This window comes from Aspergillus bombycis (assembly GCF_001792695.1).
Source record: "Aspergillus bombycis strain NRRL26010 chromosome Unknown contig00007, whole genome shotgun sequence".
NCBI lineage: Eukaryota > Fungi > Ascomycota > Eurotiomycetes > Eurotiales > Aspergillaceae > Aspergillus > Aspergillus bombycis.
The window spans coordinates 437,798-454,798 of NW_019170009.1; the positions used below are offsets into that span (position 1 = coordinate 437,798).

General features: G+C 49.4%; 7 protein-coding genes across 7 annotated transcripts; 3 read left to right on the forward strand and 4 right to left on the reverse strand.

The window, feature by feature from the left end:
• Positions 1-2,303: 2,303 nt before the first annotated feature.
• Positions 2,304-2,794, forward strand: ABOM_001919 (uncharacterized protein; the record flags this gene model as incomplete). The annotated part of the gene is made up of 2 exons (XM_022529049.1): positions 2,304-2,575; positions 2,632-2,794. 2 exons carry the CDS (start codon positions 2,304-2,306, stop codon positions 2,792-2,794), a joined length of 435 nt encoding a protein of 144 aa, XP_022393337.1.
• A 302-nt stretch (positions 2,795-3,096) lies between these two features.
• ABOM_001920 (phosphofructokinase) lies at positions 3,097-5,549 on the reverse strand (the record flags this gene model as incomplete). Its single annotated transcript, XM_022529050.1, has 3 exons — positions 3,097-4,224; positions 4,272-4,730; positions 4,803-5,549. 3 exons carry the CDS (start codon positions 5,547-5,549, stop codon positions 3,097-3,099), a joined length of 2,334 nt encoding a protein of 777 aa, XP_022393410.1.
• Positions 5,550-6,610: 1,061 nt separating this feature from the next.
• Positions 6,611-7,637, reverse strand: ABOM_001921 (NRDE family protein; the record flags this gene model as incomplete). The annotated part of the gene is made up of 2 exons (XM_022529051.1): positions 6,611-7,513; positions 7,572-7,637. 2 exons carry the CDS (start codon positions 7,635-7,637, stop codon positions 6,611-6,613), a joined length of 969 nt encoding a protein of 322 aa, XP_022393409.1.
• A 756-nt stretch (positions 7,638-8,393) lies between these two features.
• Positions 8,394-9,145, reverse strand: ABOM_001922 (glutathione S-transferase family protein; the record flags this gene model as incomplete). The annotated part of the gene is made up of 3 exons (XM_022529052.1): positions 8,394-8,556; positions 8,618-8,989; positions 9,048-9,145. 3 exons carry the CDS (start codon positions 9,143-9,145, stop codon positions 8,394-8,396), a joined length of 633 nt encoding a protein of 210 aa, XP_022393408.1.
• Positions 9,146-10,557: 1,412 nt separating this feature from the next.
• ABOM_001923 (uncharacterized protein) lies at positions 10,558-11,412 on the forward strand (the record flags this gene model as incomplete). Its single annotated transcript, XM_022529053.1, has 2 exons — positions 10,558-10,707; positions 10,771-11,412. 2 exons carry the CDS (start codon positions 10,558-10,560, stop codon positions 11,410-11,412), a joined length of 792 nt encoding a protein of 263 aa, XP_022393407.1.
• Positions 11,413-12,190: 778 nt separating this feature from the next.
• On the forward strand, positions 12,191-13,603 carry ABOM_001924 (FAD-dependent oxidoreductase; the record flags this gene model as incomplete). Its single annotated transcript, XM_022529054.1, has 2 exons — positions 12,191-13,162; positions 13,220-13,603. 2 exons carry the CDS (start codon positions 12,191-12,193, stop codon positions 13,601-13,603), a joined length of 1,356 nt encoding a protein of 451 aa, XP_022393414.1.
• A 1,425-nt stretch (positions 13,604-15,028) lies between these two features.
• Positions 15,029-16,145, reverse strand: ABOM_001925 (uncharacterized protein; the record flags this gene model as incomplete). Its single annotated transcript, XM_022529055.1, has 2 exons — positions 15,029-15,985; positions 16,098-16,145. 2 exons carry the CDS (start codon positions 16,143-16,145, stop codon positions 15,029-15,031), a joined length of 1,005 nt encoding a protein of 334 aa, XP_022393413.1.
• Positions 16,146-17,001: the final 856 nt, after the last annotated feature.

The following is a 17,001-nucleotide window of genomic DNA, read 5'->3' on the forward strand; positions in this document are numbered from 1 at the left end:
TTCAAATTGCACCAATCCGTCTCTGTGGTTCGCCTTGAGCTTGCGAGGGTCCATCTTTCCCTTGCGAACAGCCAACACAAGAGAAAGTCTAGATTCGGGGTAATTGGTACCTAGGTAAGTATCTGCCTGGCCTTGATAGCTCACCTAATTAAAGGCCACCGGCTCGAGCTCAGTCCTCTGCCCGGGTACATCGGCCATGATCTCTGACGTTTCGCGATATGCTGTGCCACCATCGCGGCTCCGTAAGTGGAGGATTGACAATGCAGCGTGACCTGCCAGCTTAGGTAGAGTGCAGGACAAAAGACTCGAGCAAAGCAGAAGGATTCGATATCAACGTGACACGCTGCTGACATCCCACCAGTATGGGTTCACTGGTCAAGCATCGCAGGCAAACTATCCAATGACAAACGGTCCACAAGCCGCTCGATGCTCTGGCCGCAACCAGGATAACGTTCATTCTTACTAAATGACTTGCGATCACGACCGCTGCTCCTGCCTTATTCAGCCACTATCGATCCGGTTCAGTGTGCATGCAGCCTCACCGGGAAACCACTTAGGCGCCTGCGACCCTCATAACGGTCTTGCTAACCAGTTTTGTATATCTTTGTCGTGCCGCGTCGTCGAGAGTACAGTGTCATCATGGCACGGAACTCGAGTCCAAAGCGCTGGCTAGCCCATGGACAAGTCCGAAGATAAGATCGTCACCTATGGCCCATTGTTCCCTTTCCATCCCTGGTCCGATCTGGACCCATCCTCCGATAGATCCGGCGTAGCTCTCCCCGCACGTCGTACTCGGATGTCATTTCCACGTATGTGAGTCGATGCTACGGGGCGCCGCCTGGGTGGCTGGGCTACGAGAAGCCCGGGTGAGCCATGTATATCAGGGCGTACACTCCTAGCCCTGGGATAAACCATCTCGCAATGCGATATACGGTGACGTGGTGTCTCGAGAGCACTATATATATAACCAGTGTCAAGTTCCGCCTATCGGGACTTCGTTATCATATACAAAAAACACTCGCTCAATTGCAACCCCCCCACAAAAAGAATACAATGACATGTATCTCCACTTCACGATTACTTTATCGGCACCGACCCCTCCACCATCCATAAGCACAGAATGACCCTCACTCCAAGCACAATAAAACCGTTACCTAGCCCTACACTGTGCAACCCAACCAACCCCTAGCTAGCCCAAGTTCACCCTATGCTTCACACGTCAGAACCAAGGGACCGCTGCCCTCGCTCTCAGGACAAGAGACCCTTTGCAAGCCAAAGCGGGGTACAACGAAGAACAAGACCACCCGTTCCACGTCCCTTTTCGTTCAGGACCAATTCCGAAACCGACCATATCACTATACCCACAGGAGGCGATCCGACCCCAGCAGAGCCACGGTAATACGACGGGTGCAATTGGCCAAATAAGTGAATTCAATTTTCTGCCGTGCAGCCGTGGATCCTGTTTTTCCGGGTTGTCGTTGATGATGATTTCAATTCCGGCATGGTAGTGATTTTACCACCGGAACTTGATGTAGTATACTTATTATATCTGTATGATATGTTCTGCATGCAATCACCATAGAATAGAAGGACTAGTTACTAGACCCCCTTGCCACAAGACAAGATCTCCAAACCCCTCAGGGTATAACATCATACCCAAAACTCAATGCATAAAAACAGATAGGATTAGCACACGGAACACGCCGTAACCCCCTCCAAAGAAACTCAAACTCACAACCCAAAAAAACCCTCACCAAGTGATACCATCACAAAACAACCCCAAAAAAGAGATCACAAGTCCCCCTAAAATTCACTCCTCCTCAACAACACCGCTTTTGCATCATAACGTACGATCAGCGCGATGATCGCCTAAGCCACGGACGCCTGATTGGCTCACACCGCACCCGGTTAGGGCTTTCCGTGGCCTGATCACGGGTCACAGGACCGGGATCGCCACACCGGATGATCGCGTTCCTGGAGTCCAACTTTCGTCACTGGGTGTGAGTTGAGAGGGGATAGGTGGTGCGTTGAGGGAGGTGGTTTTGCTTCATAAGGATGGGGTCGGCAGGGTTGCTGTCCAATACATTACTAGTCTTGTTCATATTCACGGCTACATCTACTACTTCCATATCCACTGCTATCTATTTTCTTGTGTGTATACAGTATATGGTTTATCTTGACCTGTACCTCTATACTATACTACTATACGTTTACCGATCAAAGAGTTATTCATTCGGTCATCGATAAGACCATCACTACAACTACACTACAATCACAACGCCAAGAGGCAGAGACGGAGCAAAATGAGCTTCACAAAAAACTTGACCCGAGCCCTAAACACCACCCCCCTACGCCAACAACGCAGCACAGCCACTTTCCCTTACGCAACGCACGAGCCCCTTGAATACACACTCAGCAGACTCTCCTTATCGAAAATCAAGCAGGAGTCTGCCCGGCCAGAGCCCGACCTACGTCATGTCGTCGGGTATGCGTCGGTGAATCGCGCCGCGGGGGATAAGATGTATCAGAATCTGGTGCGGGGGGTGGAGCTTCTACGTACGGAGAGGAAGGCGAAGTATGCTGTTGGGAGGAGTAAACTTTCTTCTTCTAATAGTTCCGCCGGTGTGAAAGGAAATGGAGTTGGGGATGGGGGATTGGGGGTACTTCGGACAAAAGAGGTGGTGGAGACGAGATGTGTTGGGGGGAGCGAGTTGGAGGGGAGGGGGCGGCGGCGGAGGAGGAGCTCGAAAAGGTTGAGGGAGGAGCGGGTTTAGTGGTTCTAAGGATGGAATAGGATGACTATGAGTTATGAGGTTATGCTTGTATTTTCCATGGGAATTTGTGTCTCTTGGTTTCTTGGGTTGGCGTTTTGGCTGGATCGGAATGTGCTTTTAATGGTTTAAAGACTGATGGCAAAAACGTTAAACTTGGCGTTCGCATTGAGCGGTACATTGTATAAGTCTTTGAAAAATATGTCAATTCATTTGAGTTAGGACAATACGGCAATAGGGTTTCATCATTGATGTATTAGCGGGATTGTAATTGCAAACCTCTTCGTAAACATTAGACTATGAAAGAAACAGCAGTGTAAACCTCTCAGTTCGGGATTGCACACACGGACGAGCGCCCCGACAAGGAGTCCACAGCTTCCTGGATCTCCAACCAGTTCTGAGTCTTCGGCCGCTGTCGCTTCCAATCAGTATCGGTAGCTTCAACCCCGGTAGGACCTCCCATCGGCAGCAAAAGGATACGAGACTGCTTGATGCTGATCACCGTAGCTGAGTTCTCGTCGTTCGTGATCTCATCCGGTGATTGACCTGCGAAAGTCTCCAAATGTTCCATGCACTTGACGGCTAACCGAAACGCGCGAATACGGTCGATGGGTGAGACTTTGCCACCCTGTTGGAAGTGCCCTGGCACCACGCCCTGCGCATCAAAGCGATTCTTGGCTTCGTGTTTGATAATATTTGCAATCTCTGTTGTACTGTATATGGTGGACGTCTGGTCATTGCGGATGATCAGCTTGCCCGAACGATTGGCGCCGTGATCCTTTAAGAACTGTTTGCGGAGGTACTCAATGTCGTTAGAGAGGCTCTGGAGAGTTATTCCTCGATCAGGCGTATACACGGTCATCGCTCCCGCGGCCAGTGCAGCAGCTGTCGCCTGGTACTCGGCCCCTTGCGCTTCAACAACAAACACGCTGTGCCCGGACGAGGACGCAGATTGCCGGACGACATCGCAGAAATAAACAAGTGTGTTAAGGCTGGTATCGCTTCCAAGGGAATATTCCGTGCCGGGAACATTATTCGACATACTTGCTGGGAGCAGAACAAGCGGAATCCGGAAAGCAGGATATTGCTCACGCGCCTTGCGTAGTTGGCTGACAGCTGTAAACGCTTCGAAGCCTCCTATAACGAAGAGTGCATCGAACTTATACCGCTCAAAGCATTGAGCTGTCGTTTTGATATCGTCTAACGGTAGTCCCGCGTTGGTACCAATGTCAGACCCGCCATCGTTGATCCAGTCACCAGACTCCAGCCAATGCATTTCACGAACCGAGCCAGGGGTATCGTCATGGTGCCGACAGAGACCAGGGAAACCGTTGTGAATGGCGATTGGGGTGTGTCCTCTAGTTAAACAATAGGCGACTACTGCGCGCGTGGCTGGATTCATGCCTGCAGCTGGGGCGCGACGTGAATGATGGCAATCCGCATGCGCTGTAATCTACATTAGGCTCAATTCGTGCACAACTGAGCTTGGTAGGAACATACCTTATCTTCGGGCAAGACCATCTTAGGATGATCACTCGTGTTCAGATGTCGGTACGCGCTATGATATTCCATGAATTCGGGATCCCGAAGTGTTGCTGCTTTCTCGAACTCTTTGGCATGCATACTGGCATTAGCCTCCTTCGTCAGCGCAACAGTTTCAGCCAGAGACGAGGTTTTGATTCTATTTTCCTGGATAATCACCACCGGAGAGGGCGAGTCAGGAGTCATAGACAGCACTGCTTTGACGGCGTGGATGCCTTGTAACGTTGACAGCCAGCGGTCATATGCACACGGGGATCCGCCTCGTTGGATGTGCCCCAGAACGGTGACGCGGGTATCGAGCCCTAGACGCTTGCTAAGGACATCTTTCACGGCAGCCGACGAAATGCGATCCAAGTTGCTGTCCTGGGCTCCTTCCGCCAGAATAACGATAGTGCGACGTTTTCCGCGGTTACGATTCTAGTATTGATGTGTTAATATGTCAGCCTGTCAAGGTGGATGTAGCAGGAGAAAGAGTAAGGACGGCAGTACCTTGGTGATTATCGAGCACATATCATCTTCCCAGCCATCTCGCGGAGGCCTCTCCGGGATAAACAACCAATCTGCCCCAGTTGCGATGGCAGCCATCAACGCCAACCAGCCACAGTGTCGGCCCATAACTTCGACGACGAAGCCTCGGCGATGGGAGGAAGCTGTATCAAACACTGCATCGACCGCCTCGCAAATTCGTGTTAACGCAGAATAGCATCCAATGGTGGCATCCGTGCCGGAAAAGTCATTGTCAATAGAGCCGAGCAGTCCAACAATATTCAGATTCTGATGAGGTGCGACTTGTGCCACAGTCAAAACACCCGTTGAGACCAGCTCATTGAGTAACTCTGACCATTCCGACCGAAAGAGGTCTGCCCCGGTCAAACTTCCGTCTCCACCACAGATGACTAAGGCGTCAATACCGAAAAGCACCATGTTTCTCGCAGCCTGGAGACGACCTTCTCGTTCGCGGAAACGATCACAGCGCACAGAGCCAATGAGTGTCCCTCCACGCGATAGGAAGCCTCGAACGTCTTCCCAATACAGAGGATGCATCATTGAACCGCCCTGGATGAGTCCCTCGTAGCCTTCGTGGATTGCCCATGCTTCACAGCCGTTCTGGATTGCTGTGCGGACGACTGCGCGGATTGCTCCATTCATTCCCGGAGCATCCCCTCCTGATGTCAGGATGCCAATGCGGCGGGGTTTGCGTCTTGAAGAATAACTATCTAGTATGGAGTTGGTCATGGTGTAGATCTAGTCAAAGATCACAAGAAATTATAGGTGTGAGTGATGTCAATACTAATACAATGAGGTTGTGATAAACTGGACAACAGATCCTTGGAGGCAGCAAGATGACTGACTTTTATCCGGGATGGAAAACAAGGTAAGATATGAAATCTCCGCATACTGCTGTGCCTGATCCCACATCCCGTGATGGGCTGATGGCAGTGGGATTCCCTTTGTTCTCACAGGCCAATATGGTCCGATGTGGTACTCGGGCAATGGCAGACGTGGGACAAGCGAATGAATGAAAGATGCCTAAGCTAATCATTGTCCTGTTTGTGATAGTGAACCACCCAAGTGTTCGCATTCACTCATGACTAGGACTCAGTGGGGATCACAGCACAATTTGCCACGCTAAATCAAGAAAAAGGAAAACAACATGACAGGGGATCAGGAACGGCGTAGCTGCGTAGAAGATATTCATTAGTGTAGCTGCGGACGGGGACCTCCGAACCTTTCCGGAACCCCCAATTGTCTAACCCTTTCGGCATACAAAACCTTGTCATTTGTCTGGACCCCTCGATCTGGGCATTGATCCTTCGACTTATTACGGAAGACTGTGTGTGACGAGTACAAACGCTGGCGCTATATTACGGGCAAATATGGGACCCGAAGGACGCTAAAATCCGAGGCGATTTCTACACAGTACGCACACTGATAACGACAGTAATCACCCATGGGGCATAGACTAGTTATGGCCCGTTGGTGTCAATCAGTGCTCCACAATGAACCCACACAACATGCGACTCTAATCTAAGCTCGCCGCGTCATGGGGTATCGGTATGCCGATGGATTCCTGTGTCCGAAATGAAGACAACGTGACCGACGGCGTGATACCCTTGACTTGGGAATCGCGCCCAAAAATTAATGCTCCGATAGAAACTATTCAATGACCGTTGTGCCAATAGACTGGATCATTAGACTTTATGGCTTGAGAGAGATGTCCCCAAAACGCCACAATACCCTCTAAATATACATGGATGAACTAGAATCGTGCGAAACCGAAACTCCTGGTATGGCGTTTACTTTTCAACCCGGAACTCAAATGACCGGTCGCGAGCCTCTATAGAGACTGGCTGAGCATCATCGTCGTACAATGTACGTTCAAAGAACCGGACTCGCCCATCGAACCCCACCAGAATGACCGTCTGCTTCTGTGTCGCATATAGACCCTCCAGGTATGCACGATTGGGTGTCCCCTCGGGAGTAGACGGTAGGACTGGACTCTCCTCCCTCTTGTCTTGCTTAGCTGGTAGCTCTGCTTCATCCCGCGCCTGTTTATCACAGCCGATAGGCGGAATAAAAACACTCTGCGGAAGGTGCGGGATGTATTCCTGGACACCAGCATTGTTGTTTAATCGAGGTAGCGTATCCAGACTAAGCATATCCAACAGCCTCACAATCAAAGCGTCCTCGCTTTCTTGATTCTGAACATGCCCCGCAATCGCATCAACAAGCGCGTCTTCCCCCTTCTCAACCTTAGGCCAAGTTCGATCATCGTAGTCCGTATTGCTCAACCCGACCGTTTGTCCCGGTTTGTCCGCGATCCAAAGGGTCGGTTCCGTCTCTGACGCCCGGCTGGCCAAAATCGCCAGCGGCTCCATAACATTTCCACACACGAGGTTAAATCCACCGATATTTGCTAACTCCCCGTTGGTGGTCCATTGGTTCACGAACTCTTGCGTGGTTTGCGCGTTATCCGGCGATGACGCGAGCCAGCTGTTGACGACCTCACCACGGCTGTATTTCCCGACGGCTTTTGCACAGGTGTCTTCATGGTAGTTTGTCAGCACGGCGATGCGGCCTTGTTTTGTGATACCCAGCCAGGTGGGATGGATGGGGCGCACAAGATCTCGAGCGCTGAGGACATGAGAATGAGGGGACGGCCACCAGTCTGCACGAGATGTTGGCCGGTGGAGGAACTCCTGTGATGTGATCAGTATTGGATATTGCCAAGGTCTATGAAGCGTGCAGAATACGTACATCTCGGTTGTTGCACACGATGAGGCGATATTGGGGATGAGCGGTGGAAAAGAAGGCGATACACATGCTGAATGGTATGTAGTTGTAGATTGATACTCAGTTTACAGCGGCTGTATTATCCAACATTGTAGCTGCTTGGGGCTTGCATTTATCTATAAAGTGAATCAGCCGGACGGAAGATCTCGTACGACCGTACGGGAAAGCACGGGTGTCCCGACCAGTGAGGCGAGAGTCAGGCGATTGGACACATGGCGAGGGCAACTACTAGTAATCTCTTTGGCTGACCATAGTTGGCCGCACAGGGAAGCCAAGTGAATTCTGTCATATTTTAGTCAAGAACCAGCGAGTCTGACAGTGATATCATCATTATGATTACTTTATGCTACATAAGAGGCAACCGAAGTCACATGCCCTCTCCCCGCACTTACTATTTTTATAGGGTGGATATTGCTCCGCAACCATTCATGCATGCAGCGTGATTCTAGACTCTTGGGTGGTTGAGGTGCGTCTCACACGAGCATATCTGTAACGTACGATTATATTGCAGGGTGTTAATAAAGTACTTATTGACTTGCCGAGCAATTTGTTTTCGTTGAGGAATCATTAGTGGTCTAGAATTGGAGCCGATGGAATGTACGAATCGCTGATCTTGATCTATAACAACCCAGTATATATCTATAACATACACTACTCTATACAGGAAGCGTGAACAGTGGATACAATTAAGGAAAGTAAAGGAGCGACAAGTCCATTACACATCACTTCAATCTCGGTCAGCTGGCCTAACCAATGGCGTGATCAATTGGTGATAGAAGGGCTGTTCTATCCACGGATCTTCAGATGAACAGCAGCGAAGCCTTTCTGCACTGCCGGACGCTGATAAACCCGATCGTACCATATTGTCAGCTCCGGGAACCTCTCAAGGTCGAGGCCAGCTGAGCCTGCGGCAGCCACGTAGGGGAGATGGAGGAGATCCGCAAGGGTGCTGCACATGGTTAGCTTCATATGGACGCAATACCAAAGGGGTGTATAATGAAATAGCGCACCACTTCTTGCCCACCAGGTAGTTACTGTGCGACTTCTGCAGATGCTGCTCAAGGTGAAGATACAGGCTGATAGCCTTTCTGGCGAAGGGGATGCCATCCTTTGCATCGAGATCGAAGCGGTGCTCTTCCGGATGGGCTGCATTGGGCTCAGTTAAGGATGCAACTAATCTGTTGACCTCATCATCCTCCTTGGAGCCCTTCTTATAGGACACCTCGTGAGCTGTGTCATAGCGCGCAATCAGGTACGACACAACATCGTGGAACCCGGAACGATCGATGGACTCGCCGTCGCTTTGAATGTTTCTGAGCACCGGGAGACTTTTCGCATCAATATCTTCTGGTTTTTCGACCAGATGAAGGCGATAGGGGAGTCTGAAACAGAGGCAATTAGCCAGGATTCATAGGGATTGTTATGGTTCAGGGGACCCACTTGAGTTCTTCGAGGACGACGGCAATAATGGCCCCCTCTCTTTGGCCTTCGGAGGCGAAAAGAGAGATCATTCCTCGTTGTTCTTGGAAGACGTTCATTGCAACGGCCGTAGTGTAATTGAAATTGAGTGCGAAAAATTCTTGGAAAGAAGTCTAATGGAGAAAAAAATATTAATATAAAAAAAAGGGCGAGGGGTATTGTTGAGTTCAGTTGCTTACTACTACTAGTAGTAGCCTAAAAAGAAAAGAAACCCCTCAATTCTCGTGCGCTGCGCACGTGGGCGAAGCACACCGCTAAGAGACAAACTCAATTTCTTTCTGACTCTTCATTAATTGACCACTTGTAACTGATAATTAGGATCTTCACTGATAGCGATCATTTATGACGCCATGCACGGGGCGAAGGATCATGTCCCTCCCTAAACAAGCATTTGGTCAATTCCGAGCCTATCGATAGCTTGTCGCTCCGGAAATGTCGCACAATGTGGGTTGACATCATGATAATCTCAGACGGTTACTCGAAGCCTTTTTCGCGATACCCTGGGCGGGTTCATGATTTGATGTACAAGCACCGAGTTATTCGACAGAAGTCCTGCAACGTGTTCAACAGACATCGTGGTCTGTTCTCCGCAAAGTGTCTAGGAACACAGACCAGCAAACTGGGCGATCTGCACCCAATGGATGGACTAAGCCTGAACGATAATGCTTTTCGCTGCAAAGATGATCGCCCGTTGATCTGGCCATCAGTCTAGAATATACAATCGCTCGCGCTAGAAAAGAATATTCGACAGGGGTCATCTTGCCACCCTTATCAGTGACAGCGCTAATGGACATAGTGGATGGTTGCAATGCAGCGTTTCACTCCCAGTCCCCCACAGAACAGCGTACTTTTTATCTACTTATTTATTCATCTATTCCCTTATTATGTATTATTATCATGCCTCTCATTCGTCCTACCTACTTTTGAATATTAATCATAGCTCCGCCAGGGTCACTAGCACATTATTGTGATAGAGCGGGGTTAGAGTAATGACCAGGTAGGAAAATTATATCGGAGAAATAGAGGTGCGTATAACGACACCGCAAAGCAACCTGCCATTCTCATCACTGAAGTAGGTAGCGGCTACTCAGCAATCAATCCTGTAGCAGGCTTCAATGCCACGAATTAAATTTGTAACTTAGGGCTATCGGGGACGAAAAGAGGCTTAAGCACCGAAACCCTGCTAATGCCGAGTCGGAGCCGAGCGCAAAGTTTCGCGGTCCAGACAGTGTCGCATGAGGTCATTTTCTACAAGGATCGCACGAAAAGAAAAGAAGAAAAAAGTCCCTAATGTCGGAGATCAATCCTGGCATTGACCTGTCTAACTCATATGGCACAATCCTCTGCATCCTAGATACCTGTGGCGCTTATTCCGAAACGCCTCGGGTTTATTTAAAGCTGTTGAACCCTCTCTCCTTTGGTTCGGTACCCCCAACTATCCGCCGGTCCAACCCAAGTTACCCAACGCAAAATGCCCGCAACTTCAGCACATCTGTGGAAACTCCAGTACCAAGATCTTCCCTATGCATGGGATAATTTAATTGGTGCAGACGCCGAGGTGGCGCCGATGTCTGCGTTTGATACGACCATTGAGCCACTGCCTGCCAACCCTCATCGACGAGTAAGTACCCTGAGGGAAAGACACCCTGTCACCTAGTCAGTCCATGATCTAATGATTATGCAGCCAAATTCTCAAGATACCCTCGATTCTCCCTGCTACTTGCCACAATGGTCTCCATCTTCTGTGCCATCTCCCGCAGACCTTCTCCCGTGGGAAGCGTACGAGAATTGGACATCTCTGAAGCACACATTCGCGGCGCCCAGCCAGTTTGAGGACGCGCCCGTGCTACCGCCACTCAAAAAAGATTCAATACAGAACACGTCGAAACACTCCTCTACGACCCGCACATCGCCCCCACAATCTCATTGCTCTGCCTCGACTTCAACCGTCGCCTCGTTATCGCCGCTCCCATCTTCCCCATCTGGTTCGCCCAGTTCCATTCCTCATGAAGGCCCAGCGCATCCTTCATCCCGACGCTCAGCACATAACAGAATTGAAAAACGCTATCGGGAGAACCTCAGTAAGAATTTTACTGCACTTGAGTCATCGCTGCAAGGCTATTACACACGAGGGGTTGGAAGTGGCAGGCCCCGCTTCTACTGTCAAAGGAAGCATGCTTCTAAGAAGATGGCAGTTCTGACCGATGCCGTTAATTATATCGGCGAGTTGGAGGCGGAGACAGTAATGTTGAAAAAGAAGCTGGAGACATTGCGGCAAGCGCTGCTGCCGAATGGAATATGGAAATACACCCTGAACGATGATTAAACCTTCGCTGTTGAGAGTTTCAGATTCCATGGGGGAATCATTTCCTAAAAACACACGTGCCTCGGCAAGCGTGACTTTCTGTACATATCATGTAGTGTATTGACGTTAGCGATCCTGGATCATGATGAATAATCCCTAATTCAAACAGATACAGTTCCCAACGCTTCGCTCTCCAGATGCCTCCTGCCAATACTAAGACCACATGATGCTTAATAGGTGAGATATAGATCAAAACGATCGGTTGGTTCCGTGAAGAAAGGAAATTGTATGTCTAGACCCGCCGATTTTTGCCCCCGGGCGCTATAAGCTTATGCCGGGGGCTGCCAATCAGAGGAGTTTTCGGAGGATCCATGGAACGCCAACTTCTTCACGTTGGACATGACACTTGAGGGGTGGCAATGTGAACCCTTGATTGGCTCTGCTTGCCGGCATCGTTTAACCGATCGCCCGAATTAACAGAGCTTTCGGCCGGCGCGGAGAACATCCCAATCCGGAATGGGAAAAGATGGAACCGCGGCAAAAAAAAAAAAGACAGAAACAAAAAAGAAAATTAAAATGAAGGAAAAAATTAAATTAAATTGACACTAAACCATTGACCAGTGCAACGATGTGCATACAACGAAACATCATGAACCGAACTACAGGGCAAATCACTGCCCCTGTGTGACCTCTCCGACCGATTTATCCTCGCTCTGACCCTCTTTTCCTACCACTTTCCGACGCCAGTGTGTCTGTCGGCCTTTACGAGCAAAGAACGAAGCACAACGGGTTCCCCACAATGCCGAGCGATATTCTCGTCGTCGGTGCCGGCATTGCTGGTCTCGCCAGTGCCATTGCCCTCTCCAACGAGCTCGCCCCCGTTATTCCTGGGTTGAAAATCACAGTGTATGATGGCGCATCTGAGCTCACCACGTCGGGCGGCGCCATCAGTTTAACGCCGGTCGCTCAGAGGTATCTCGACGAGCTAGGAGTCTTAACCGAGTTGAATCAGATGGGCGACCAGGCTGGTATTGAAGTAGATGCCATTGATCTATTTTCCGTGCGTGCCGGTCGCCGTTTGGGCCCCCTCCGATTTACCGACGAGAACGGACATGGTTACGGTGGCTATAAGGGTCGTCGGGTGTTGCGCAGCGCTTTGTCGGAGGCCATGCTGGCAGTGGCTCGCAAGCTGCCGAATGTGTCGGTTCACTACGATAAAAAGCTAGTCGGAGGAAGCACAACACCGGAGAATGTCACGTTGCACTTCGAAGACGGTTCAACCGCCACGGGGGACTTGGTTTTGGGATGCGATGGGGTTCACTCGGCGACACGGACGAAAATCGTAGATCCTGGCAACCGATCTGAATATACTGGTGTCTCTTTCATACAAAGCATGGCCGACGCCCGGAACTTTACCGCATCGATGCCCTTCACTCAAACCGCGGTACATCTCGCCCGGCATAGCTCGCTCCTGACGAGCTACTGCGACGCAAAACACGAGAAGCTCTTTGTGGCGGCAATCGTCCGCGTGAGTGAACACCTGATCGAGAAATATCAAGCAATGTCGGGAACGGACCTGGCGGCTCAGAAGAACATGAGGATGTCAATGCGTTACCTGGTCCGGGCGCAGTTCGGCATGTCAAGCCTACCGTACATCCGCGAGATCATTGACCGAACCGAGGATTGGATGCTATACCCTGTGTATCAGGTTCGCCAACGAGGGAAATGGCACACAGATCGGATACTTTTACTCGGCGATGCCGCGCACGCAGTAAGTTCCTTCATTTACAACGGCATTATGTTTGTCACAAGACTAATAAAAATACAGATGCCTCCGCGCGATGAATCGGCGGCGTATGCTGTAGAGGACGCGATCATATTTTCCAAACTCTTGGCCCAGAACCCCGACTGCCAGCTGATCGCATTATTTGAAGAATATGAAGAGCTTCGGCGAGGGCTAGTTAACAAGGCATTCGATGCGTCACGCAGGCTGTGGCAAAGTGACCTTGACAAGGGCCTCTTTCCCGGGCAAACTCGCGATCTGATGTCTCCTGTTCACCTTCCACCTGACAGCTGTGTTGGAAAGCGTGCCACACAGCCGATAACCAAGACGAATTTACCCGCTCCGACCCACGAGAGCTTCTCAGATCTGTCTGTGTACTCATTGACCAGCGATCTCGGGCGGACTGTCGACGCACCGAATGGCAGTTAACACCGATCACTTGAGAGGGGAGCATCTTGCATTATTTGCAACACTTTCTTCCTCCTCCCGCCCCTTTCCAATAATCTTTCACGTTTTTGTGTTCGCCTTAGAAGAGATTCCCATTTGACCATACATGTTTTAATCAGATGATATTGCGTCGCTTCACTAGCTGCTTTTAATCAGTGTTTTTCGGTGCCGTCTTAGATTCACTTTATGATACCTTGTCTAATACTATAAACTGAGCATTCGTTACTCAGGCCTCACTGCCCTCTCATAGTGCTTCTCTCCTCTACTTCTTCTTTCTGATGCCTCATCTCATCTTCCTGCTTTACTGCAACCTTACAATAACTTTCACATATTCCTTTCATCTCACATCCTATCTATACCCTTGCATTCCATCTAAGCATATACATTTAATCTCTCCTCAACTCTTGGGCATATACACCACTTCTTACTGATCTTTAATTACCTCGTCCATCCCCTACAACCCTTTCAACCTCTACTTCAGTATTTACTGAGCAGCTTCATAGCGTAAACACATACATGCACTTTATATCACTGACATCACGGGACTTTTCCGACCGTTTTCTGAGGGAGGATGTCTACATCCATCGTAGGCAAAGATACCAACAATATGGCATTGCCATCACGTCGATCGACCTCTGCAGAAGAAGATCGTCACCCCATAATGTCTACGGACACACTGCCAGTGAATACCCCACAAGTAGTCGGGAACCACGGCGGCCGGAATAAAGAAGCGTCGTTTAGAGGAGATCGAGAAAGGCAATGAGGGATTTTATTTACTAGTGACCAGTGTCGCTCCTGAGATCGTCAAAGGATCAATAAAGTATCGAGCTATATTCGGCTGCAAGTGCCGAATTACATACGATGCAGATGCATATTCTGCAGGGGGGAAGGGGCTTGCCTTTCAGTACTATTACCACTTTATTTGGAAATTTGCTGTCATCATTCGATAACAATCAAAGCTGACTCGGAAGACATTGGGCCTTACTTCATCTCATTGGCTATCGCTTTTGATTCATCTCGAGGCTATCTTTTAAGTTGGTCGGTCAGTGGCCATTAATCAGCGAAAGGAATAGTAACTAAGTAATGGACGTAGTATTAGCAGCGGAAATAGACAACATGGTAAATACAGTATGGCAGTCAGGGCTGTAAAATACTCATTTTGAGTCAGAACAACCTGGTATTCACCCGACATGAGTATTTTCCACGGAATGTTTCGTTTCCCATCGGTAAATCAATCTGAGACACGGAGGCCATTTGAAGAGAAGAAACAAACCACACAACACCAGCAATAAAAGTACAGTACATGGAATCCGCGGGCGACAGAATGAAGGAGACGAAAGAGAGAGCTAATACAAGGGGTTTTGTACAAGAAATGCCCGGGAAACAAAGCATCTCACATATCAGTAATCACTCAAAGTGCACAACAGGCCTAGGTCCAAGGCAACGACGCCGGCCATCGGCCCTACCACCCTGAACCAAGGCAGAAGAAGGGATCCTCAAAGGCAACGGGAAAGCAAGAGGAAGCAACGGAGCCTCTCCAGCACCCAACGAATGAAACGACACCCTCACATCCTCCATCTCACCCTCCCTCGCACCCTCTCCACCCTCCATCACAAACTCTTCAACATCAGTGTCCGCCTCATCTGTATCCGCGCCCCCATCAACCCCCTGGTATCTGGAACTAACCACATGCGAGAAACGATTAGTAGATTGGCGAATCCACATCTGCGAATTGACCCCCATTGCCTGTGTCTGCTCCTGCTGCTCGTGGTGGCCATCGAGGATGTTCTCCTTATCTTCATCGCGGGAGGAATAGGTGGTAAAACTGGACATAAGACCGGGATGGTTCTCCAGATGCGAGTCATCCGGGTCTTCGTAGATCTCGAAGAAATGGGAGGGACGAGCGATGTAGGAGCGAACCGAGCTTATGCCTATGTCGTCGCTGCTCGAGTTGGCGTGGACTTCGACATCCGTGTCGGTGTCCAGGTCCATCTCTTCTTCATTGATGGCCGTGGTCGAGGCACTGGTTGAGCTGTGAGTTTCTGGGTCGGTGTCGTCGGCGTCAGAGAGTATCTCTTGGTCGTTGTGGGTGATGCACTTGATCGCGATGTCGAGATAGGTGCGATCATGGTCATCCTCGAGGTCTGACTCGGAATGATTCAGAGTTTTGAGTCTCTTGCATGGTCGTGCGTGGTGAGGCTGTTCTGGGGTGATGTTCCCATCAATGTCAGAGGCTGAGTCTAGTTCCCCGTGCTTGCGGACTTTGGAGTTGGGAATTGTCGCTGTTTGGATGTTGTCGTGCTTGATTGAGTCTGTGGCGGACTGGGTAGATAGGCGCTTTGACTCGCAGCAAGAGGCGGTTACCTGTTGGTTTTTTTTCTCTCGTTATTCTTCCTTGATAAAAAAAATAGAAGTTTCTCTAGATTCGAGATTTCGTATGATCTGTATCGAATATGAACTAAGAGAAAGCACTCACATATTGATCGATGTCCAAGCAGAGCTCGAAGTCGACCTCGTCCATCATATCGCCAAGCTGCGTAGAAGATATCTGTTAGCCATTCCCCTTTGCATTAACCCATTTGAGCTCCGGATGAGCTTCTTTTCTCCATCACTATCCAGAAAGCGTGGATGTCGATTACAAGTTGAAGCGTCGACGCCCTGCGTCTCTGGCTTATTGTGGGGTTTCTGGTTTTTTATTTGTTAGAGATACGCTCTAGTAGTATAGATCAGATGAATAGATGAAAAGTTTACCTGGTTCGCTTAGTTGAATGTAGGGCTGTGGTGAAAGCTGTAGGTATGGAGTAAAAAGTGACTGAAAGGGACAATGGAGCAAGGGGGTCTAAAGATCAGCAGACACATTTGAATAAAAACTTTACTTGCCTTTGGATTGGGCGCCATGGTAACCTATAGTTACTTTGTATCGTGGAATACTGATCGCGAAATATTGAAGTGATATATGTGCACTATGCTGTAGGTGGAAGGGAGTTGTATAGTGTGCAAAAGACATAAAACAGGGCATCACGAAGTGCCATTCCCTACTATTCACTGAACAAGATGAAACACTAGCTGACAAGTCTTCGAGGGCCCTTCGCTGACCAGAACAGCTTGGGTTATGGAATTCACAGCCAATCATTTATACATTGGCCCAACAGAATCAAAGATATCAGTAAACAGTGAGCGAGAATTTTACGGATAGAAACCTTCATTCAAGTAACAGATTGATTGCAAGTATCCAGTCATCTGGTTAAGCAAGTATAGTGTGTACGATCTATCCTGTCAGATCACATACTTCACTAGATATTGTTCAATCCATCTACTACTTTCATTTCGATCAGCCTAGAAATGGAGCTGCGGCAGCAACCCTATTCGCATTCCTTCGA